The sequence below is a fragment of the Chiloscyllium plagiosum genome, chromosome 28 (genome assembly GCF_004010195.1).
Source record: "Chiloscyllium plagiosum isolate BGI_BamShark_2017 chromosome 28, ASM401019v2, whole genome shotgun sequence".
NCBI lineage: Eukaryota > Metazoa > Chordata > Chondrichthyes > Orectolobiformes > Hemiscylliidae > Chiloscyllium > Chiloscyllium plagiosum.
Window position 1 is genome coordinate 39200266 of NC_057737.1, and position 25359 is coordinate 39225624.

The 25359-nt window shown below is 41.5% G+C and overlaps 1 protein-coding gene across 4 annotated transcripts in view; it reads right to left on the reverse strand.

Annotated features, from left to right (window-relative positions):
* hip1 (huntingtin interacting protein 1) overlaps window positions 1-25359 on the reverse strand; it is a 338601-nt gene that overhangs the window by 210133 nt on the left and 103109 nt on the right. The window contains exon 1 of one of the 4 annotated variants that reach the window (XM_043718714.1): window positions 15874-15912. The exons of the other annotated variants lie outside the window; for them this stretch is intronic. Coding sequence (XP_043574649.1) covers window positions 15874-15897 — 24 coding nt within the window. The 5' untranslated portion in view covers window positions 15898-15912. Of the gene's footprint in view, window positions 1-15873; window positions 15913-25359 lie in introns of those variants that run through there. 4 annotated transcript variants of the gene reach the window in all.

Consider the following 25359-nt stretch of genomic DNA (forward strand, 5'->3'; position numbering starts at 1 on the left):
CCCTCACCTTTACCTCCTTCCACCTATCGCATTTCCAACGCCCCTCCCCCAAGTCCCTCCTCCCTACCTTTTATCTTAGCCTGCTTGGCACACTTTCCTCATTCCTGAAGAAGGGCTCATGCCCGAAACGTCGATTCTCATGCTCCTTGGATGCTGCCTGACCTGCTGCACCTTTCCAGCAACACATTTTCAGCTCTGATCTCCAGCATCTGCAGTCCTCACTTTCTCAAGAGAGTGTCTAGGGAATATGTAGGTTAGATGTTTAGCCATGAGAAATTAGCAGGGATACAGGGACAAGGTGGGGGTGGGTCTGGGTGGGACCCTCCTCAGTGGTTTGGTGTGGACCCAATGAGCCAAATGGCCTGCTTCCACACTGTAGGGATTCTATGATTCGATCTGCCAAATGATCCAACGCAGCGAAGATGCCTTGCTCGAACTTGTGCATGGAAAGGTTGGCATATGGCAACAGCCATGGGACCAAATTTGCACGCCAATATGCCAACATTTTTATGCACAAGTTCGAGCAAGATTTCTTCGCTGTGCAGGACCTCCAACCAATGCTGCACACCAGATATATCGATGACACTTTCTTCCTTGGGATTTATGGTGAGGAATCACTGAAGCAACTACATAGGGATATCAACAAGTTTCATCCCATCATCAGACTTACCATGGACTACTTTTCAGAATCAGTCTCTGTCTTGGGCACTTGCATCTCCATCAAGGACAGACATGTCAGTACCTCACTTTACTGCAAGCCCACAAATAACCTCAGGATGCAGCACTTCTCTAGCTTCCACCCAAAAAATATCAAAGAAGCCATCCCCTGCATATATACAGGATCTGCTCAGATGAGGAAGAACGCAATTGACACCTAAAGATTTTGAAGGATGCCCTCATAAGACCAGGATACAGTGCTCAACTCATTGATCACCAGTTCCAATGTGCTGCAGTGAAAAACCACAACAACCTCCTCAGAAGTCAGACACAGGATATGATCAATAGGGTACCCTTCGTCATTAATACTTCCCCGGAGCAGAGAGAGTTCCCGCCTCAGGCGACTGACTGTGTGGAGTTTGCGCGTTCTCCCCGTGTCGGCGTGGGTTTCCTCCGGGTGCTCCGGTTTCCTCCCACAGTCCAAAGATGTGCAGGGTCAGGTGAATTGGCCATACTAAATTGCCCGTAGTGTTAGGTAAAGGGGTAAATGTAGGGGTATGGGTGGGTTGCGCTTCGGCGGGGTGGGACTTGTTGGGCCGAAGGGCCTGTTTCCACACTGTAAGTAATCTAATCTAATCTACACCATGTTTTTCATTGATGACGATGAGCATCCCCACATCTCGGCGGCACGGTGGCTCAGTGGTGAGCACTGCTGCCTCACAGCACCAGGGTCCCAGTTTCGATTCCACCCTCGGGTGACTGTTTGTGTGGACATTCTCCCCGTGTCTGTGTGGTTTCCTCTGGGTGCTCCGGTTTCCTCCCACTGTCCAAAGATGTGCAGGTCAGGTGAATTGGCCATGCTAAATTGCCCAAAGTGTTAGGTGCATTAGTTAGAGGGAAGCGGGTCTGGGTGGGTTACTCTTCAGAGGGTCAGTGTGAACTGGTTGGGCAGAAGGGCCTGTTTCCACACTGTAGGCAATCTAATATATACATATATAATCTACCAGCCTTCAGGGCAACATTGACCACAACACCACATAAACCTGCTGTGGCAACCTCTGAAACACATGTCAGATCAATGCCATGGATACCACCATCACACCCACCATGTACATGGCAGATACTCATGTGACTCCGTCAATGTTGTCTACCTCCTACGCTACAGACAAGAATGGCCCAAGGCATGGTATATTGGTGAGACCACAAAGATGCTGTAACAATGGATGAATGGGCACTGTGCAACAATCACCAAACAGGCATGCTCCTCCAGTTGGGGAACACTCCAGCGGTCAAGTACATTCAGCTTCCAACCTTTAGATAAGCATCCCCCAAGGCACCCTTCAAGATAAACATCAACACGGAATCGCCAAGCAGAAAGTGATAGCGAAGTTCGGTACCCATGAAGATGGCCTCAATCATAATCTTGGGGTCATGTCACGCTACATGTGACCCCATCACACTGTTCTGTATCTATAAAATATTCCTTCCTGTCCTGTTTTAACACCATCACCTTGATAAATTGTTATGCTCTCTCGACCTTAATTAACCTGTGCAGTTTTGAATTATTTATTGCTTTGGTTAGACCCTTGGGATGTGACTCTTGTACCAACATATTATTTCAGTCGAATAAAAACCAAAGGAACAGTGGATGCTGTAAATCAGGAACAGGGGTTGCTGGGGTTACTCAGCGGGTCGGGCAGCATCTGTGAAGAAAAAACAGAGTTAACGTTTCGGGTTTGGTGACCCTTCCTCTGGCTTTTCTTCATAGCTGCTGCCTGACCTGCTGGGCTTTCCAGCAGTTTCTGTTTTTGTGCCATGATAATCCAGTCATTTGGTTTGTCTCCAGCACCAGCTTATTTTTTTTTTAATTTTTATAATTATCTTTCTGCCTCATTTAGTCAGATTGTAGGTCATCCCTTCAGTTGTTATTCAGCCATTGACACTTACACCATCTAACACCCTTGTTCACCTGCTGAGCCTTATTATTTCACACAACACTCACATCATTTGTATGATCTTTTGATCTCTGTGCCCATAAATTCTGTGTTCTGTGTGTTTCCACCTCACTTCACCTGATGAAGGGTCTACATTCCAAAAGCTTGTGATTTCAAATAAACTTGCTGGACTATAATCTGGGGTAATTTGAGGGGAAAGGGACCGGAGGGGCAACTTTTTCACGCAGAGGGTGGTGCCTGTATGGAATGAGCTGCCAGAGGAAGTAGTTAAAAGGCATCTGGATGGGGACAAGGATAGAAGGATTTGGAGGGATATGGGCTGGGTGGGACTGGATTGGGTTGGGCTATCTAGTCAGCATGGACGAGTGGATCGAAGGATCTGTTTCTATGCTGTACATCTCGACAACTCTATGTGATTTATGACTTTATCTTTCAACAATCGCAACAACTTGTGTTAATAAAGTGCCTCTAACACAATACTTACAAAAATGCTTCAGAACTACATTCTGCAGCAAAATCTGAGACAAAGTAAGTAGTTATCAGGGCAAATGGCCAAAAGCTTGGTAGAAGTTTTCTGAGGAGTGTCGTAAGGGAGATAAACAAAAAGACCAAGAGTTTTAATGAGAGAATTATCAATGAATGCAAAATTAAGGTACATATGTATGACTTTAATCTGTATATATAGATTGGACAAATCAAATTAATAACAATAGTTATAGGAGGAATTCCTGGACCAATACATTGGGGAACCAACTAATGAACAGACCATTTGAGACTGGATATCGTGTAACGAGAAAGAAATGAATGACTATCTAGTTATGCAGAAGGGTGACCATAATGTGATAGAATTCTTCATCAAGGTGGAGAGTGATGCAGTTGATTTTGAGGCTATGGTCCCGAATCTAAATCGAGAAAACTACAACGGTATGAGGCTTGGGTTGACGATGATGGATTGGGGAATTTCACTTGAAGGGATGAGAGTGGAAAAGCAATAGCAAACATTCAACAGCACATGGGTGAACTACAACAATTGTTCATTCCTGCCTAGCATGAAAGCAAAGTGGGAAAAATGCCCAAACCATGGCTTTACAAGGGAACTTAAAGATAGTCTGAAATCCAAGGCGGGGCATACAAATTGTGCAGATATACAACAGATCTGAGGAGTTGCAACAGTGTACAATTCAGCGAAGGAGACCACAACAGGATTAAGAAAAGGAAACTAGAATATGAAAACGTGCAGGGAACATAAAAAACTGACTGTATGAGTTTCTACAGGTATGTGAAGAGAAATAAATTAGTGAAGGGAAATGTAGTCCCCTTACAGTCAGAGACAGGAAAGTTATATTGGAGAACAAAGAAGTGGTTGATTACCTACATACACTCTTTGGTTCTATATTTACAAAGGAGGACACTGGTAACATACCAGTAATGTTAGGGAACACGGGGTTTAGTGAAAGAGAGAAACTGGAGCAAATCTATTTTAGTAGGGAAATAGTGCTGGGGAAAATTGATGGGACTAAAGGCCACTCGATCCACAGGGCCTGCTAATCTATATCTAAGAGTACTTAAGGAAGTGGCCCTAGAAATAGCGGGTCGGCATTTTACAGCATTCTATAGACTCTGGAACAGCTCCTACAGATTGGTGTATAGCAAATATTACACACCTATTTAAAAAAAAAGTGAAGAAAGGCAATTAAAGACTAGACAACCTAAGAGAATGCTGGTGTCTCTTATAAAAGATTTAATGGCAGAGCACTTGGAAAATAGTGGCAAGATTGGACAGAGTCAGCATGAATTTATGAAAGGAAAATTATAGAACAACAAAGAATATCACAGCATAGCACAGGCCCTTTGGCCCTCGATGTCGTGCTGGCCTTTTATCCTACTCCAAGATCAGACTAAACTACATACCCTTCATTGTACTAATTTCCATGTGCCTACCCAAGAGTCGCGTAATAGTACCTAATGTATCTGACTCTACTACCATTGCCGGCAGTGCCTTTCACACACCCACCACTGTCTGAGCAAAGAACCTATCTCTGACATCACCCCTAAACCTTCCTCCAATTACCTTAGAATTATAACCCCTCATGATAGACATTTCCACCCTGGGAAAAAGTCTCTGGCTATCCACTCCATCAATGTCTCTCACCATTTTGTACACATCTATCAAGCCACCTCTCATCCTTCTTCACTCTAATGAGAAAAGCCCTGGCTCCGTCAACCTTTCTTCACAAGACATGCCATCCAGTGCAGGCAGCATCCTGGTAAATCTCCTCTGCAACCTCTCGAAAGCTTCCATATCTTTCCTGTAATGAGGTGACCAGAACTGAACACAATATTCCAACTGTGGTCTAACCAGGGCTCGCAAGGAGCTGCAGTATAACCTCGTGGCTCTTCAATTCAATCCCCGCAAATGAAAGCCAACACACCATACACCTTCTTAACAACCCTATCAACCTGGGTGGCAGCTTTCAGGGATCTATGGACATGGACCCCAAAATCCCTCTGTTCCTCCACACTGCCAAGATTCCTACCTTTAACCCTGTATTCTGCATTTAAATTTGACCTTCCAAAGTGAATGACTTCACATTTTTCTGGGTTGAACTCCATCTGCCATTTATCAGCCCAGTTTTGCATCCTGACCTTGCAACCTATAACAGCCCTCCCACACTATCCACAACTCCACCAACCTTCGTGACATCAACAAAATTAATAACCCACCCTTCCATTTCTTCATCCAAGATACTTATAAAATCACAAAGAACAGAAGTCCCAGAACGAATCCCTGCAAAACACCACCAGTCACCAAGCTCCATACTGAATACTTTCCATCTACCACCACCCTGTCTTCTATAGGCCAGCCAATTCTGTATCCTGACAGCCAGATTTCCTTGTAGTTTCTGAATGAGCCTACTATGGGGAACCTCATCAAATGCCTTGCTAAATTCCATGTACACCACATCCACTGCTCTATCTTCATCAATGTGTTTTGTCATATCCTCAAAGAATTCTATAAGGTTTGTGAGGCATGACCTGCCTCTCGCAAAGCCATGCTGGAAAAGCACAGCAGGTCAGGCAGCATCCAAGAAGCAAGAGAATCGACGTTTTGGGCATGAGCCCTTCTTCAGGCTCATGCCTGAAACGTCGATTCTCCTGCTCCCTGGATGCTGCCTGACCTGCTGCGCTTTTCCAGCAACACATTTTCAGCTCTGATCTCCAGCATCTGCAGTCCTCACTTTCTCGCAAAGCCATGTAGATTATCTCTAATCAAACTATGGTTTTACAAGTAATCATAAATCCAATCTCTCAGAATCACCTCCAATACTTTGCACACCACAGATGTAAGACTGAGTTGTTTGCAATTCCCAGGATCATCTCTATTCCCTTTCCTGAACAAGGGAATAACATTTGCCACCCTCCAATCATCTGGCACTACTCCAGTAGACAAAGAGGATGCAAAGATCATCGCCAAAAGTGTAGCAATCTCTTCCCTCGCTTCCTGTCGTAATCATGCTCAACAGACCTTCTAGAATTCCTCGAGAACGTAGCTAGTAGAGGTGATGAGGAGGAGCCAGCAGACGTGATTTATTTGCTCTTTCAGAAGGCTTTCGATCAAGTCCCAGATAAGGGATTAGTGTGCAAAATTGAATTGCATGAGATGAGGGTAATGTATATCAGTTTTAGGACCCCAGCTATCACAACATATTAATTATTTAAATGAGGGACATGGACAATTAAGTGAATGGGCAAATGCAGTATAATGTGGATAAATCAGAGGTTATCCACTTTGGGAGCAGAAAGCAGAAGGCAGATTATCTGAATGAACATGAATTGAGAGGATGAATGCACAGACCTTGCTGTCCCAGCTGTTGAAGATAAGCAGGCTCTGAAGGTGACAAATGGTTTGGTGGCCTTCATAGCGAGAGGATTTGAGAACAGTAGGAGGGATATATTGCTGTAATTGTACAGGGCCTTACTGAAACCATACCAGCATGTAAGCAGACCCTTCGGTCCGACCAATCCATGCCGACCACGATCCCAAATTAAACTAGTCCCATATCCCTCCAAACCTTTCTCATTCACGTACTTATCCAAATGTCTTTTAAATGTCACAACTGTACCTGCATCCACCACTTCCACTGGAAGTATATACCACAAACCACGCACTGTGTAAAAATGTGGCTCATGTCCTTTTTGAAACGTCTCCTCTCACCTTAAAATATGCCCCCCTGTTTTGGACAACCCCACTCTCGGGAAACTAACCTTGTTGTTCACCTTATCTCTGCCTCTCATGGTTTTATAAATCTTGAGGTTACTCCTCAAACTCCTACACTCCAGTGAAAAAAGTCCCAGCTGATCGAGCTTATTTTTATAACTCAAATGCTCCATTCCTGGCAGCATCTGAGTAAATCTCGCCTGGACCCTCTATTAATATCCTTTCTACAGAACTACACACAGTACTCTAGAAGAAGCCTCACCAAAGTCCTGTCCAACCTCAACATGACGTGCCAATTCTTTTACCCTAAGGTTTGAGCAAATAAAGGCAAATGTGCTGAATGTGTTCTAAACCACGCTCGCTACATGTGACACAAACTTCAAAGAATTACGTACGTGAACCTCTAGGTCTCTCTGCTCTGCAACACTACCCAGAGCCCAATTATTAATTGTGTGCAGTTTTGGTCTCCTTATCTGAGAAATGATGTTTCTGCTACAGAGAGTGTGCAGAAAATGTTTACCAGACTGATTCCTGGGATGGTAGGATTGATGTATGAGAAGCAATTGAATTAATAAGGATCCCATTCGCTTGAGCTTAAAAGAATGAGGGGGATCTCATAGAAACCTGTAAAATTCTAACAGGACAAGACAGGAAAAATGTTCCTGATGATGGGGGAGTCCAGAACTAGGGGATCACTGTTTCAGGATACAGGATGAACTATTTCGGGATTGAGCTGAAGAGAAATTCCTTCATCCAGACAGTGCTGAGCCTGTGGAATTTGTGACCAGAGATAGCAGTTTGAGCTTAAAAGAATGAGGGGGATCTCATAGAAACCTGTAAAATTCTAACAGGACAAGACAGGAAAAATGTTCCTGATGATGGGGGAGTCCAGAACTAGAGTTTCAGGATACAGGATGAACTATTTCGGATTGAGCTGAAGAGAAATTCCTTCATCCAGACAGTGCTAAACCTGTGGAATTTGTGACCAGAGATAGCAGTCGAGGCAAAATCATTGTATGATTTCAAGCAAGCGACACGTCCAGCACTTGGGGCTCAAGAAATCAAATGATAGGGTGGTGAAAAGTGGCAATATACTATTGAGTTGAATGTTCAGCTGTGATCATAATGAATAGGAGAATAGGCTTGAATGGCCTACTCCTGTTCTTATTTTTTATGTTTGTGTATTTCTATTAAGAGCTTGAGGACTAGATATCTCAAGGAACAAATTCCCATTGTGAAGCAATTAAACACCAGGGATTCTCAAGAGGCCAGAACTAAATGAATATAGACTTTACAGGGGTGTGCAGGTTTGAAAACAATTGATGGGACCAGGTCATGGAAGTTTATGAAAACAAGGGTGAAAACTTTAAACAAAAGCAAAATATTGCAGATGCTGAAAATCTGAAATAATATCCAAAAATACTGGAAAGGCTCAGCAGGTCAAGCAACAACTCAGTTCCGATGAAAGGTAATCAATCTGAAACATTAACTCTGTTTCTCTGCACAGATGCCTGCCTGACCAGAGCTTTCCTAATGATTTTTGTTCTTATACAAGAACTTTAATGTTAAAGCATTGCATGATTTGGAGTCAATACAAGTCAGTGAGCACATCAGGGGATACAGGATTCGCTGCAAGTTAAGACACAGAAAATCAATTCACTTGTGGTACAGTCTCTCTGACTCTGGGTCAGGAGATCCAGATTCAAGTCCCAGTTACTCCAGAAGCTCTGAACAGGTTGATTTTTTTAAAAAAGGGAAGACCTTAAGATAGCACAATGAGAGATTCCAACCACACTGGAGCCCCCAATTTCTGAACATTCCACTTATGAATGCTCATACTAATGAGTACAATCTCACAAAGGAGTGTAATTTTAAAGATCTCATAAGAAAACATTTCTAGTTTGAGCATCAAGAGAACAATGTTTGTCGCAGGAACTGAGATCGAAATCATGGAACTGCCCCCAGTCACACTCTATGTGAACCTGTACCAGATGGATTGTAGCAACTCACCATCACCTTTCTCAAGGACAAGTCGGGTTGTGTAATAAATGCTCAACTTGTTAATGATATTTCGGTTCCATAAAAGAGCAGAAACAAAACAAAAAAAATCAATGGTTTCAATCCTCCCAATTACTAAACTGAAGAAAAAAGTTTTGCTCATCCTGACCACCAGTACAGTGGAAGACTTGGGAGAGATGGTGTTGGAACAGCAGAGCATTGTCAGCATAAAAACTGCATCTAAAATGTTTTCAGATGATTGTATGCGCTTTCTATTGACACATTGAGAAATAGCGGACCAGAAATAATGTTCTGACTTTATTTTTGCTTTTTAAAAAACACATGAATACTAAATTGTTAATGAGGCAAAACAAAAGCGAAGGACCCACAAGCTGCAACTGATGAAGCTGTCAGAGGATGTCAAAGAACCTGAAGAAATCAAATAAACACAAGAATAAACAAATTTAAGATACGAGAAAGAGGTTGGGATAAAAGAAATGAAAATACTTTTACACTACATTAGAGTCACTGATTCCCAAATCATACAGCTGGCCAAGATGCCAAGTAAATGTGTTTCACTAGAGGCAAATAGCTACTAAGACAGCAATACAAAACTTATTTCAGTGAAATAAACTTCAATGAACAATGGACGCCATTCAGAAAAAGAATGTCAGCATAGCAGTGTACAGAGGGCTAGCTATCCTGATAGTCAAGTGGGTAAAGACAAACATGGTAATGGCTTCAAAGTCGGCAACAGCTACGTCACAAAGTCACAGATTCAATCGCCAGATGGTACTGGGTTAGCTGATCCTCGGGGAGCAGCAGCAACAGGAATGTCACAATCAACCTCACTGTCTTTGCATTAAAACAAAGGGAGGAGGAACAAATCATCTCGTGTTCTCGCTCCTGATTAGTATCAAATTACTAATATAGGAAATGGATGTCACGTCTGAACAAGTGCAGGCTTTGCTGTCATTTCCACAGGGTTATGCGATATGTTGACAACACTTGTCTGGGCTCTCACACACAATGGTAACAAAGTGCTGGATGGGAGAAACACAGTTGCAGATTTAGTCAGGGCATGAACATGACAAGCTAGTGAGAGAAGAGTGAATAGACTGACAAGACTAAACAGGAAACAGCGGTTAACAGGAATAGACAGGACAGAAGAGAAAGGATGAGAATGTCAGACAGATGATGATTGGGGAGAGGAGGGGTGTGGGGCAGGAGGAGGAGGAGACAGGAGAGATAGACACACTGACAGGAAGATTAACAAGTGGACAGTAATGGAGATAAATTAATAGTTGTAGACAAGAAAAAAACAAAGCTGACATGCACAGAATCTTAACAGGGGTAGATTCAGCAGTTATCATTTCTTACACTGTATACACAAAAATAAAACAACTTTCATTTGTCAAAAAGGTTTAAAAGTGCAAGGACCATAAAAGACAACCCTCCTGGCAATCTAAAGTTAATGACCAGATTAAGACAGGAAACATGGAATAAATCAATGGTTGAAATTAAAATCCATCAACAAGACCAGCCTGGCTGGCTTTGTTCGGGAAAAGGTGATGACAGATTCCCAATGCAAAGCATACCGTGCCTGCTGGGCAAATCAAGAACAGGAAAAAAGCACGCACACCAAGTTAAACAGTAAGCAACAGAGAGGCACCCACACCTATTTTAAAAGGCAACAAACATAACAAGACTAGGAATAAAAGTATCTCGGAAAAGTCTCTCAAAATAGGAAGTGTAACATCTCATGTAAAGAGAGTTAATACAGGATTTCTTAACTGTGTACTGTCCACACGACAAAATAGTAAAGAAGGAAACTGCCACCCAGGCTTAACGGCATCAATAACAGCTCAGAGATGATTCAGGAGGTATTATTTACAGTTTAAAAATACAGGCACTGACACTGAAGAGAGGAGCTCGCAGACCTAGGTCTCCAACCCCTCGGCCTACAGCATTCTAACATCATCAAAAAGGGCTAGGGGGCAAATAAAAAGTTCATTTGAGTATATATTGTATGTCACAGTGTAATGAAAATTACAGTCAGCACAATTGACACTTGAATTCTTAATTTGTTCTTTTCTTCTTAGTTTCTTACTCTGTGGTTTAACAGTCCTGTCCAAATAAACTAGTGAGAAACTTCGAACCATATAGCACTGAGAAAGGTCATTTAGCCCAAAATGTCTGCACCACAGTTAACTTGCCACCCATTCCAAATCCACTTTCGAGTACTTGGCCTATAGTCTTACAGGTTACAGAAATATAGACTTGGGTTCCTTTTATAGAAGTTGAGGGTTTCCATCTCCACCACCAAACTGGGCAGTAAATCCAGACAACCTTCTCATTACGTTCCCTGAAATCCTTCTACCAATCACCTTAATGCACGTCAGCTGGTAACTGACTTCTCCACTTGGGGAAACAGGTCTTGCCTAGCCACTCTGTTTAACTTACTCATTATTTTGTAGACCCCGATTAAGTCCTGCTACCTTCAGAGACCCGAGGGCACAGACACCAAGGCAATTCACTCCGAGTTGCCTCGATATACTCCCATCGATTGTGTATTCACTTGCTTTGCTTGTCCTCTCCTAAAGCAAAATCTTGCACTTCCCTGAACTGAATTCCATTTATTACTTCTCTGCCCGCTCAACCAAATAATCAATAACATTCTGAAGTCGAACTCAGCACCACCTTTCTAACCTGCAATCTTCTTCCTGGCCTCTCCACCCCCACTCCAGCCTATCACCCTCACGTTAACATCCTTCCACCTATCGCATTTCCAACGCCTCTCCCCCAAGGCCCTCCTGGCAAATGCATTTTCAACCTCCCTACCTTTTTTCTTAGCCTGCTTGGCACACCCTCCTCACTCCTGAAGAAGGAGTCATGTCCGAAACGTTGATTCTCCTGCTCTTTGGATTCTGCCTGACCTGCTGTGCTTTTCCAGCAACACATTTTCAGCAACATTCTGCAGTCAACAGGCATCCTCTTTACTGTCATCTACTTGACCAATTCTTACATCATCTGTAAATTTCCCAAGCAGTGTATTCACTGGTCAAACCAAATACAGATTGCCCTTTTGTGCAAATTTTTCTCCAACATGGAATAATCATGGGAACAAACGAAGATCATGTTCCAGGAAATTTACAGCGCAGAAAGAATCCATGCAGCTAATCTTGGCCTTGAAAGTACCATACCTATTTTAATCAACAATTCAGATCTGTAATGACATACCACTGGAGCAGGTTGGACTTGAACAATTAGTCCCACTCCATCCTCTTTCCCACAGTCCCGCAAATCTATGTTTGTTGCTATTGCTTGGGGTGCATTAGGCTCTCATACCATTATTCCATCCTTTCAAGGAAGCAGTTGGTGTCTTTTCCACATCTTTGCCAGGAGGATAGTTTATATTATCAATTGCATGAGCTAGATGGGTAGACATGAACTATCCAGTCTCAATGCATTTTCAACCTCAAACAAAATGGCACACAAGGCTCATTATTGATCAATAAACACCTTTGCAAAGTGGAGTAGTATGTGTCCAGCTCAGACAGAAATACAGATCAACCTCATTGACATACTTTTCTTGGTCAAAGTGGTTGCGAATACTCTGCTGAAAAACCATCTAGTCAATTGTCTCTCAGATGGTTTGCACTTTGCCTGAGAGGAGGTCGTCCCAGGCACAAGCCCCACTCCCTGGCTTGAGCAAGAAAATCAAGGTTGACACTTGGAACTTGACTGCAGGATTACAGCGCAGTCTTTAGGTTGAGACATTTAACCAAGGGCCTTCTGCCTGCTTGGTTAACTGTACAAGATACCATGTCACTATTTCAGACAAGAGGAGGCGAGCTATCCTAGCATGATAGCCAATAATTATCCTTCAAATGAACATTAGATTATTTGCACATGACATTGCTGCTTTTTGCTGCAAGCTAGTGTTGCAATGCCAGCTTATGACTGAGGCAGTTTGCACCGTCAACCCCTTTTTTGCCTGGTTAAAAGGGTCCACTTGATATCCAATGGTTGAAGAAAACCACTAGTTAGTCTTAATGAGGAGAGTTAAAAATCACACAACACCAGGTCATAATCCAACAGGCTTATTCGGAAGCACTAGCTTTCAGAGTGCTGCTCCTTCATCAGGTGGTTGCAGAGAATAAGATCATGATCACAGAATTTATAGCCAAAGGAGTCCAGCGTCATGGAGATGTGATACATTAAACAATTTTAGATTAAATCTTTCACCTTTTAAAATTGAATATGCTGGTTTCAGTTCCTTGACATGTAAATCCCAGAACTTCTTCTAAATTACATTCTCAAGATAGTTCAATTTTTACAACAATAGGTGTGAAGTCTATCTGTGTCCCAATGTTTAGTCAAAGTTAAAAATCACACAACACCAGGTTATGGTCCAACAGATTTCTTTGGAAGCATATGCTTTCGGAGCACTGCTTCTTCATCAGGTGGTTGATCTAGAACAAGAAACAAATAGGCTGTGCGCAACCTTTAAAATGTGTGGCCACAGAGCAAACTTGAAAAGGACCTGGCAGTGAAACAAACAGGTCACACAAAAAAAAATTAAGAAGGTCATTTATCACCCTTGCACAGGAAGGATAGTCAGAAGGCTATGCAAGTCCATGAATTCTTGTGGCTATTTGACTAGAGACTAAAGGCCAATTAATGTGCTCCATAACCCCACTGAGATCAGCCAACCAAATAGGGTGGAAATCTGATTAATGGCTCTCTTAATTTTCAAATTTTTCCCTTTTTCTCAAGGCTCTGACTCTCATTGGGGTACAGTTGCACCATCATCAGAGGTTCACTGGTACCTCATCAAGTTAGGATGGGTCAGCGTTGTTAGCAAATACAAGCGAGAATAAATGTCACATCAATCATTGAGATGGCAAAGGATTTGCTTGCAATATCACCCATGTATCCAATGAGAATTATGCTGCATATTATAGCATTGAGAAACATCAGCTCAGTAACAATCTCATCAAACACAATGCCAACTATGCAACAGTTGCACGTTAACATGGATTAATTGAATCATAAAGCCAGACCATTCAGGCAGTCTGCTCCTACTCAGAATTCAGACTAACTGCAACTTAAATAAGTGAAGACACCTTACAAGCCATAATGTTTCTTCCCTGGACTGTAAACCTCTACCTTCTTGATGCACTGCACATCAATATAGATCAGTGCAACTCACGTCAGATCTCCACTGTGTCCTATCAAAAGAATGCAGTTGTTTCAAATCTTGAAGTACAAGCTTCTCACAATATCCATCAGTATTTTCCTGCACCTTTAAACCAAAAAATTACTCCAAGGAGCTTCATAGCAATAAAATACAATATAATTTGGCACCAAGTCAAAGGAGTAACCAGAACAGACAACAGACAAGAGTAAATTTTAAGGAGTTTATTGAAGTGGAAAATCTGAGGATTATAGCAATATACAGTAGAACAAAAAGGAAACAGAAGGCAGACCAGGAACCTACTAGGCAACTTGAGTGCTAAACTGATTTTGCTATCAACTTTTAAGTGAGATCACTCCTAACAGTCTGCTGATCAAAGATGTATTGTCACAGATCTGAAAATTAACACTGGTTTCTCGTGTTTTAAAAAATCTTGCACATCACTTTTGGAATTCTGATTTCAAAACAGAGGCAAATGGGTGTTGGTTACACTAGTTTTCTTTTAAAAATAAAATCAAAGAATTTGTCCAAAACAGTGACACAAATCCAGCATTTGTCAGAAAGCAGGTAATTACATATCCCTGTGGTGTTAATGGAAAGGCGCTTAATACTGTTGGGTTTACGATATCAATGTCAAATATTTAAGGCCATTAGATTTTTCTGAACTGAAAACAAAGAACAGATTAAGTGTTGTTTTAGCTTAGTTCAGAAAAGTCCAAGGTTGAGTGCAGAAGCAGGTATTCAAGGCAGTTCGGCAAAGCAGTAACCTTGGTAGAAGGGTGAAGTTTATAAACTTTCCAAGCTGTAAGAGTTTGGCTTGAAATAGTTTTTATGAGAACTGAGAACATTTAGGTTCTCAGATTTGAGAGAAGTTCACGTAGACAGATTTGAAAAAGACTCATCGAATTGTTTCCACAGTCCAAGACAAACAAACTATAAGGTGTCAATTAAATAGAAACATAGATTTGAAATAAGGGTGCAATTTCTTTGAATTTGAATCTCTAATGGACAGTACTCAGAAACAGGTTGATTGAAAGTTTGTTTTTTTTATACTCTTCTTGTGTAATAAACATTTGTCTGTTGCAGAAATTTGCAGCTTCTTTTCATGTGCTTATGTTAATTGCCAAACAAAACCAAAACATCTCTCTCAAATTAGATTTCATTCTGGAGTTTTCAATATTTGCCATTTTTTTCAGATTTCCAGCATCACAGTATTTTTATTTTGTATGAGTCCAGGAGTTTGAAAAGTCAGTAATTCGTTCAGACAGTGTGACCTCCTTGTAAAGATATCTAATTAGTCACATTACCTTTCAGAAGTTATCCCATCAACTATCTTGCAGTCTCTTTTTTTTAAAATCAGCTTCCAGAAGAATATTCTATGGTTAGCAATTTATGCAAAAATTCAACTACTAATCTAGTTCCTTCTGATTATCATCTACAACTTTGAACCCCTCATTCCTCATGCAGCGTTCACAGGATACCTATCGCCTCTCTACCCCACTAAGACAGTACCCTCTACATGGCCTTGATATTTTACTTAGCATAAAGTAGCCCAGAAGAATAATTTAAGCCTAACTAAATGATTTTTATGAATTCAGCATGACTTTTGCTTTCATTTTGTACATTCAGAGTTATAAAACCATGGTAACTTATGATTTGTTTCAATACACCAGGCCTCACTAAATTGAGCTCTCGATTTTAAATGTTTTTGTCTTGCAAGCCCCAAATCTGAGCCGACTCTTAAGTTAACTCACAGCGCAAATATTTCTTTCAGATTCTTTCTCCCAAAATGTATCATCTCACATCCAAAATTATCTAATAACATTTCATAAGCTATTCATTACCTTTCCTCTTTCCCTCAAACCCATGGAGCCATGCTACTGGTTCAGCAGAAATGTCTTGCAAATTAATCCTGGGAACACCAAAATGATTGCCTTTAGTCCAACTCTTAAGTTCCACTCCCAAGCCACCAACTCCATCCTTCTCTTTTGTCCCCAAGGATGAACTAGACTGTTTGCAATCTCGGTGTCACATTTGACTTCAAGCTGAGCTTTCATCCCTATGTTCGCAGCATCACTAAGACCACTTATTTCCACCTCCTTCAGAAGGTGGTGGTGATCTATGCACCCTCTAAATTTCCCCACCAGTATGCAGAAGCAACCTCCAAATTCAGAAAATCACTGTGTCTGCACACTTAATCATATCCTCTGAAGGTTGCATGTCCACATAACTTAGAAGGAACATTGGTGGTGATCTGCCTTTTGAACTGCTGCAGTCCATTTGTGTGTAAAGAAGACCCCACTAAGTTATTTTCCAGGTTTGCAGCATACAGCATATTGCAGAGTCATCCAGTCCAGCTGCTGCCTTCACCTGGTCAAATCACACAGACTGAATCAAACAAACAAGTGACTGCACATAATCAGTACTCACACTGCTCATGCTCCACTGCCAGGGACTGTGCCTGCACCTCAGCTCTCCACCCCAGCAACTTAAAGGTAATCCACACATGCCCATGGCAAGATAGATTTTGTCACGAACACCATCTATGCAGCACAAACTGCCACCTCAGCCACCAGCCACCATCTTGGCAGTCACATCATACACCTCAATTTTCTTTTCTCCAAATAAATTTCCAATTTGAATGTTACTATTGAATCTACTATCATTATGCACAGTGCCACTCGGTTTTATAAGTGAATATCACTGTCGAGCTATTCCTCGGACAGAAACCAGAATCAGTGAAAGTATCAAAATATGGGGAGAAAGGAAAGTAGCCATGCGGAAAGTGGCCATGCGGACAGTACCGAGGGCAAGCTATAGCCTGACTGCCCCACGAGAAAGAAACATTTAAGACCAGGTATAAAGTTGCATCAAAATGTATAAGTGGTGCATTTAAGGGAAGCTAGATTAACACGGAAGGAAGAAAGAAAGAAACAGAGGGCGATGTTATCGAATTCGGCAAAGGTTGATAGTAGACTTGTATGGAACATTAATATTGGCATAAATCGGCTGGGTAGTAAAGTCCATTTTTATATTATAAATTCCATATGATGCTTAGTGATGATGCTCTCGAAAGCAATGGAGGAAATCAAGGGAGACAAAAATTGATGTTTATAAATCAGGTGGTCAAGTCCACCAGTACATTTCCTAAATAATTGAATGTAAAAACTACACAACGATTATTGACAGGATGGCAAACTCAGCACTGGGCACAAACTCAAGAGTCACATTGTATAATAAGAGGAGTCACTCAACAGCAAACTGGAATGAGTCAAATCATTCCCTTTTCAAGTTTGGGTAGTGCTGAAACCAGCTGTACACACAAAAGAACTGGACTGGGATAATCACTTGATTTAAAGAGATCTATATTTCAGTAATAAGTCCATTCTCTGCGAGCTTAATTTGGACAGAGATGGCAATGGCCAGATGGAGCTAAAAAGTAAGTCGGTGAGGAATAGTTTGTGAGCAAAAGAAATGGTTTGAAACAAACTAAAAGCCTGATTCGATCTTTGATTCAATGCTGTGTGATGCATGGCACAATGGTAAGTTCAGACATTACACAATAGTTCCACTCTCATGTATTATTGTGTTCAAAGAATATCGTGCAATAGCAATATCATTTAAACTAATGAGGGCGGAATTGCATTATAGACAATACAGGTAAAGAAAGTTTGCTTTTGGCAAACAATGGTCTAAATCTTTCAATCGGTTAAAGACAATTTGTGTTGAAGAAACACATGTAATAGCAGAACCAACTATAGGGACAACTTTGCACATGGATATCATTTCTCTGCAGGAAGGCTTGTTCTAAAGAGATTCCAGCTATACTTTGGATTGTTCTGGCATTCGCCAAGCTGTGACTGCTGGTAGTTTTCCAAGATGATCACAGGAAGTGGATTCAGACATACAATTACACTGCTCCAAAATTAGCAAAAAAAACTGTTCCGATCACTGACTGACAGCAAGTGTGGGATGTTCTTGTCCTAACGATATCTGTTATTTGTACTAAAATCAGCCAGGGCAGCAGACATCTTGTGCAAATTTGGAAATAAATTCAACACAATGACAGGAGTAGAATGGGAAGTTCAACAATTACAAACACAGTCCAAACATAACTGGCTCTAAACTAGTCTAAGAAATTGGAAGTTGATCTAATTTGAAATACTTGATAGTTTCCATTCTTTAAAAAGAAAATTACAGAATCACTGTAAAATCTTTGACCCATTTCAGTACCTAGCAGACAAAGCACTTTGGTACTGTTTATTGTCAATGTCCCATCTTAAACTGATTCTCTCGCCACCCCATTGTGGATTGCTATTGAAAATTGAATTTTCTCATCTTTTGCTCCTTTAATACAATCTTCACTACCTGAAAATTGATAGATGGGAAGGCACCCTGTTCTCAGGCAGCCGATTAGCTGGTTCTCTTGGTGGTGCAAAAGACAGGCCCAAGAAGCTGTTGGTCTTCACTACATCCAACATTAAAACGAAGAACAATTCTGTGGCATCAATCTACAATTACATGATTGACACCACACTCCTTTTCATCCATCATTTTCTCCATCTGCCCATCATCTGCTGAAAGTAGCAAAATAGTTGTCATGGTTCATCTACCAAGAATAAAGATGGACAAAGTTATTTGACCACAGGCAATCATAAATACCAATCATCACCCCAATTACCAGGCATCAGAAGAATGGTCGGGTAGATAGGACACATTTATTACTGTGGTCTCGAGTTGTACACTCGAAATTCTAATTGACCTTTTGCCTCCACAGCCCAAGGGCACAACTGACAAGTGCTGCCAACACACAATGTTCATATTCACGAAAAGAGTAATCAAAAACTGAGGATCAAACCTGGGAGTCAACAATCCATGAAGCTGTATGGATATCCTGCATGCTCGTTCCCTCATTTACTAACCAGAGAAAAACATGATCATATTTTAACAAATCAAAATGACTTCCACTAATAATTCAAAACTATGACTGCACCCAGCAGCAGGCTGAAAAGAACACTTTTGTAATTGCAGCTTTATCAACTCAGGTGACTTTAGATTTTGGAAATGAATACATAACACTGTCAGCTCAATAAGTAACACAAAATCATTGCTGTCAGTGATGGAAAAATTGAAAAAAATTAGAATACCCATAGTATCTGCAAAACAAAATGCTGAGGATAATGGAAATCTGAAATTATTTTTTAAAAATTGGAAATAATCAAAGTAGACAACATCGGTAGAGAGGGAAACAATAAATTAACAAAAGATAACATTGAGTCAAAAGAGTAACCCTGTTCTCCCCTCCTAGATTTGCGAAATCTGCTGAGTGCTTCCAGCATTTCTCACTATTACCACCAAACATCTATGCTCAACATTTATTTGTCTTAAGGCACCAACCTCAGGAGAGTAACAAGTTCTTGGCAACCACCTGCTTTCTGGTACCCCAACTAACCAGCCTTAATTACACTGACAGGCATGTGAAGGAAGACATGTTCTGCTTCTGCTTCCCCCAGTGCTGTTTTGCCCATTGGCAGCAACTTTCCAAAGAACGTGCACTCCCAGCTGAATTCATTGTAGTGGTTTGGAAATCAGAGAGACGTATGCTCAGTTAAGTATTTCAAGCACAACTTGTACAAAACCACCGGCAAGTGTTCGCAGATTTTCAACTATGAGGGGAGCACCACATCAAGTCTTCATCTCGTCTTCTCCAGAGGCTCACAAAGGGTTCTTACTAGCAAATCCCACAGAAGTTTGAAAGAAAAACTCCCTTCGGTGCCCAAGAGATGATTATTTGCCAATATTACCCCAGCCACCTACTGCCTTTGCAGGTGAGACACACCAACCCATTACACTGCAAACTGTATCTGGGGCCTTCACATTGTACAGCAAAGCTACAGCAAACCACCCAGGCTATTGCCAATTTTCTTCTCCTCTTATCTTTGCCCTCTAATGGAAGAAACAATCCTAGTCTCTTTGGGGTCTTCCAATTGCATTGTGTGTTTCAAGACTTCAAGGAGTCATCTGTGCATTAGCAACAGGCAATATTCCAAAGACAGCAAAATCAGCCCTTCATAGTTCTGCAGGAACTCACATTTTCAACCTAAAATGAAAATTTTACTCCTTCAATGCACACTTGGAGAGATTGTTATTTTGATAGCTTCATACCAACTCCTTGGAAATCTATATGAAACAGTGCAAAGATTCGTAGGCTGGTGAACAGTCTGAGCACCATTTGTGACCACTTTTCTACCAGTTATTGGGTAATTAGCTCTGTACAGTCCAAGTATTGACATGCTCCACAATCCAGAGGATGAAGCTGGTGAATTCAATACCAACCAGACTGCTCAACAAGAATCCACAACAGTAGCATCACTTGCTTGGACTCTGTGGATTTAGGTCTAAGTTCTACACCTATCCCTGAGCTAACAATATCTTGATTGTTACACAATAGAAAAAGCCTCGGTGCAGAGCAGCAAGTTATCAAGTTGCTATCACTTTAAAGGCAACTGCTGGGCTGCAAACACACTATCCAACCTACCCTCCTGATGACAGATAAGGAAACCTGGTTGGAATTAAACAACTTACTTTATCTTTCTTTGCCTCTTCACATGCAATACAGGTTAATGCCAAACTAGCTGCAGCGAGTCCAATCAGTAGCCAGATTAACCAAAGCACATACCACAATCAAAGCCATTGAAACTCAGATAGTCCATGCAAGTTCTTGCTGAGACCTACTGTTCATTTATTCCACTTACTAAACCACTGGAGAGCAACATGAGATCCACCCCAAAAAAAGATTTGGTCTCTCACTCTCATTGATTTTCAATTCAGATAAGTTCACAGCAGGAGACCAAAGCAATTCCCGAAAGAATCTAATTTGTGGAAGCTTCTAACAATTGCTGGAACTTAAAGTAAAAGGGAAACTACAGTGTACAAAAACAAAACAACTGTGGGTGCTGCAACTCTGAAACAAATACACAGTGTTGGGGAGACTCAGCAGGTCTGGCAGCATCAGCTTCAGAACAAAAGTACTAATAAAAGCTCACTGGACTCAAAACACTGACCCTGTTTTTCTCCATACAGATGTTGCCAGAGTCTCTCCACTACAGTGCCTTGGAAATTACTGTGGGTTCAGTTGAAATATCCATTAAAGGCTAATGTTTGGAAGGCATAATTGGCAGCCTCAGGCTCATTCCACTTAAGCTCCCGGGAGCACCAAGCATCCTTATTTAGTCATAGCAGTGTGAGATTGGTGCCTGGTAGTTGGAGGGGAGGAGGGTGGGGGGAGGGAAGAGTGGTTGGCACAAAGTAGAGAGAGTGCTTTAGTGCAATGTAACAATGTAAATATACTGCCAAGCATAATGTCTGTGAAGTTATTGTAGAATCAATATGTTAACACGCTGAATTGCTTGCGAAGTGGGTACACCACCACTATCACTAGCTTCCACAGTTTAACTTGGTGAGAGAGAGAGAGAGAGAGAGAGAGAGAGGAGGGAGAGAGAAAGAGAGAGAGAAAGAGAAGAGAGAGAGAGAGAACTGCAGATGCTGGAGAGTTGGAGTGGAAAATCTTGGCCCTACAAAAGCAGGTCAGGCAGCATCCAAGGAGCAGGGGTGTCGACATTTCAGGCATAAGCCCTTCATCAGGAATGTTGGGGCGGGTAGATAAATAGGAGGGTGCAGGGATAAGGTAGTTGTGAAGGCTATAGGTGCATGCAGTTGGGGGGTGTGATTCTGATAGGTCAGTGGGGAGGGTGAGGTGGAGCGGAGAGTTGGATGTGAGATGAGATGGGGGGGAAGATTTGGAAACAAGTGAAGTTAACATTGATGTCATGTGGTTGTAAGGTCCCAAGGTGGAAGATGAGGCATCCTTCCTCTAGTTGCTGTGTGGCTTGGATTTGGTGGTAGAGGCGGCCCAGGACTTGCATGTCCTTGGTGGAGTGGGAAGGGGAGTTGAAGTGGTCAGCCACAGGGCGGTGGGGTTGTTGGATGCATGTGTCCCAGAGATGTTCTCTGAATTGCTCCGCAAGTTGGCATCCTGTCTCCCCGATGTAGAGGGTATCACACTGAGAGCAACGGACATAATAGATGAGGTGGGTGGATGTATAGGAAAATCTCTGCCAGATGTGAATAGATCCTTCGGAGCCTTGAACGGAGGTGAGGGGGGAATGTGCTTGCAAGTTTTATACTTCTTGCAATGGCAAAGAAAAGTGCCAGGTGTGGCTGGTAGGGGCATGGACCTAAAAAGGGAGTCACGGAAGGAATGGTCTCTGTGGAATGCACAAAGGGATGGAAAGGCCAAGACAAACCGTACTGCTATCTTCCCCATAACTGGAGCTGGTGACTTGTACTGAGTTACTCAGCTTCTTTCATTGTGTACATGTCACACCAGAAAGTCAGTGGCAGATGTCATGTATGCAAATGCATCCTCTCAGAGAGGTCACTGAAGTGTGTCCTCAAGGTTGGGGTCAGATCCCCTCAGAGGGAGGCAAGCCAACTGAGCATTCCTACCACAACACATGAGCAAACACAGCTCATCCAACATAAAGCAGGAAATCAAATATTTGGCCTTGGTTTTCTCTACATCTTACAACCAAACCAAGTAATGTGCCCACTAATCCAGGAGAACGAGGCAAAAAGGAGCACAGAGCATAAGCACGGAGCATAAACCAACTGGTCTGAATTAACCACCTCTATGCTGTAAATTCTTTGTAATCACAGCTGGATGAAGATATTAGTATCATGGCTGTTCTCAGTGCCCCAAATTAATCAGAAGCTACAGATAATGACGTTGGGTTGAATCAGCCAGCCTTGCCACTCTTGATCAATTTCAACTGAACGTGATGAAAGTATTAATGTGAACAACAGAATTAGGAAGCAGACAGGTATAATACCTCCCAAAACGGCCAAAATAAATGACAGCCCACACTCATCAACAAGATGTCAAACTGGTTGTAAATCTGGAAAACAAAAATTCATAAAACACACATTTGTCATACTCCTGGTCAGAAATACCCACCTTTAATGAACGACGATGAATAAACTACTATGTTTCAATTTCCTTGAACAATGGTTCAATGGTAGAGAATAAATCAAAAGGATGCCTTGTGCATAGCTTGAGCAATTATAATTGTTTCAGTAGAGGCACATGACACCAAATGAGAAAAAAAAGAGATGGACTTGTAAATTGTATGATTGAAAGTGATCACTCCAAATATAGGGCAATGCTAGAATAGACAACCATTATCCCTTTACCTTGGAGCTTGGGCTGGAGTGCACATAAGTAAATCAGATCAAAGTTCCTTGCAATCAACTCTTAAAGAACCTATTGAGATAAGTTTAAAGCAGTCACCATCTAGATATTTTTATCATAACAGCTCCAAATAGAAAAAATAGCATTCTGTTTGAGAAGAACTGGCATTCCCACTCAAGGATCAGAATTATGTCTGTATCGAATTTGTAGAAAATAAGTCACACTCATCCCACAGAAGATGCTTTTACTAGAGTTAATGCCAAGACACTCTGCATGAATGTTAACTGGCATCTAATGCGTGCTATAGTAAGCCTGGAAGTGCCCAATGTTGGACAAGATGGAAAAGAAGAACAGTGCACTGACTCCTCTTTTCCTGGCTGACATAGATCAGTTCAATCCTGCAATGCTGCCAGCACATTGGAATTACATACCTAATGTGAACTCCTAGTTCCTTCAGCTAAAACTCACCACAAAACTCACCATCCCTAATTATTTATTTAAGGAGTTAAAATAATGGAACTGTCCCAAAATCATTTCTGCTTACACTCCTCCATAAAAAGAAACAAAATATTTAAGAAGGGAAGCGAAATATTTTGTCTGAACTTTCTTGATGCAAAAACAGGAAGGCAGTGACTTTGCCGCTGACCTTTGCTGGAATGCAATGGAATGACTCAGTGAAACACAAAAATGTAGACTCTGACAGCATCAAAAGCACTTAAAGAGATTCATTGCTGTCACGAGGTAGCAAGACAGGAAAACAAATAAGCTTGGAATGCAACGCAACAGAGAAATCCAGCAAAGAAGACCATTCTGCCCATCATGACCTTGACCGCTCTTGGGAAGCAGTATCCAATCCAACTCAGCTGCTCTTTCCCCACAGGCAAGCAAGTCTTATGCCTTTCAAGCATTTATACAAAATGTGAAAATTACTATTGAATCTGCTGCTCCTACTCTTTCCAGATCATAGCAACGTGCTATGTAAAAAATGTCACTTCAACTGCGGTTTCCAATTCCAGTCAGTCAATCTGTGTCCTAAGATTACAGATCCTTCTTCCAATGAGAACAAATTTTCCTTATCCAATCCATCAAAACCCTTCATGGTTTTAAAGCATCCATCAAAAACAGAGTGTCCATAACTGTCACAACACTTCAGCTGGAATCCAACTAATGTTCGATAAAGATAAAAATCTAAAATCTTAAATTTACTGGTCAGAAGAATCCCAGTGAAATTTCAGATCTCAAGTTCACAGAGCACAGCTGGGTGTTGCCATACAGAAGTGGTTATGGAAACAACCAGGAATCCAGCTGTTAATCCCCTTTGTAACCTGTTGTAAATGAATCCCAGGCATTTCCTGGTGTTAATATTCCAGTTACAGGTATTAATTTGGTCGAGATAAACGACCATACATGGGTCTGTCTAGAACCAAGTACAAGGTAGAAGAAGGAAGAAAACTGAAAGGGACAGTGTTACATAACTAAAAATTCTTAAACAAATTAGTAGTTTCAAACAAAATGCTGTTTGCTACATTCATCTTCCTCTGCATGCAAACAGTTTTATTAACTGGCTTCAGCCCCCTACACAATTCCAATACATTCCACCAGGGAATTCATCGACTGGAAGTCATTATTCATTCAACGATATTGGAAGCAAATGCTGTGACAGTCAATCCCTAAACAAGAAAAATGCTCATCAAAAGCACAGTCCATTTGAAGCAGTAACAAGCACATGAAAACAATCAGTGCAAAATACATTTCATTTTTAATCCTTCCATTTGAAGGGAATCAGCTGAATTCATGTGGAATAACACAATTAAACTTCAACGATGTTCAGAAGACTAGACAATGTAAAGATTCCAAAAACAAACAATTGTAGTTACAAGTAACCTCAACGACAACACCTCTCATCTAAAGGAGTTCAAACTGCTGCATTGTCAAACAACCAGATATGTCATGCTCAACAGAGTTCCAGCTCCCAAGTGCCTGAGTCAATGTAAACAGTGCAAAATGGAAGATGGTTAACATTGAGCATAAATATTCGCAGACAGAGCTTGGTCTGTTTAGGTGTTTTAAATCCCACGTA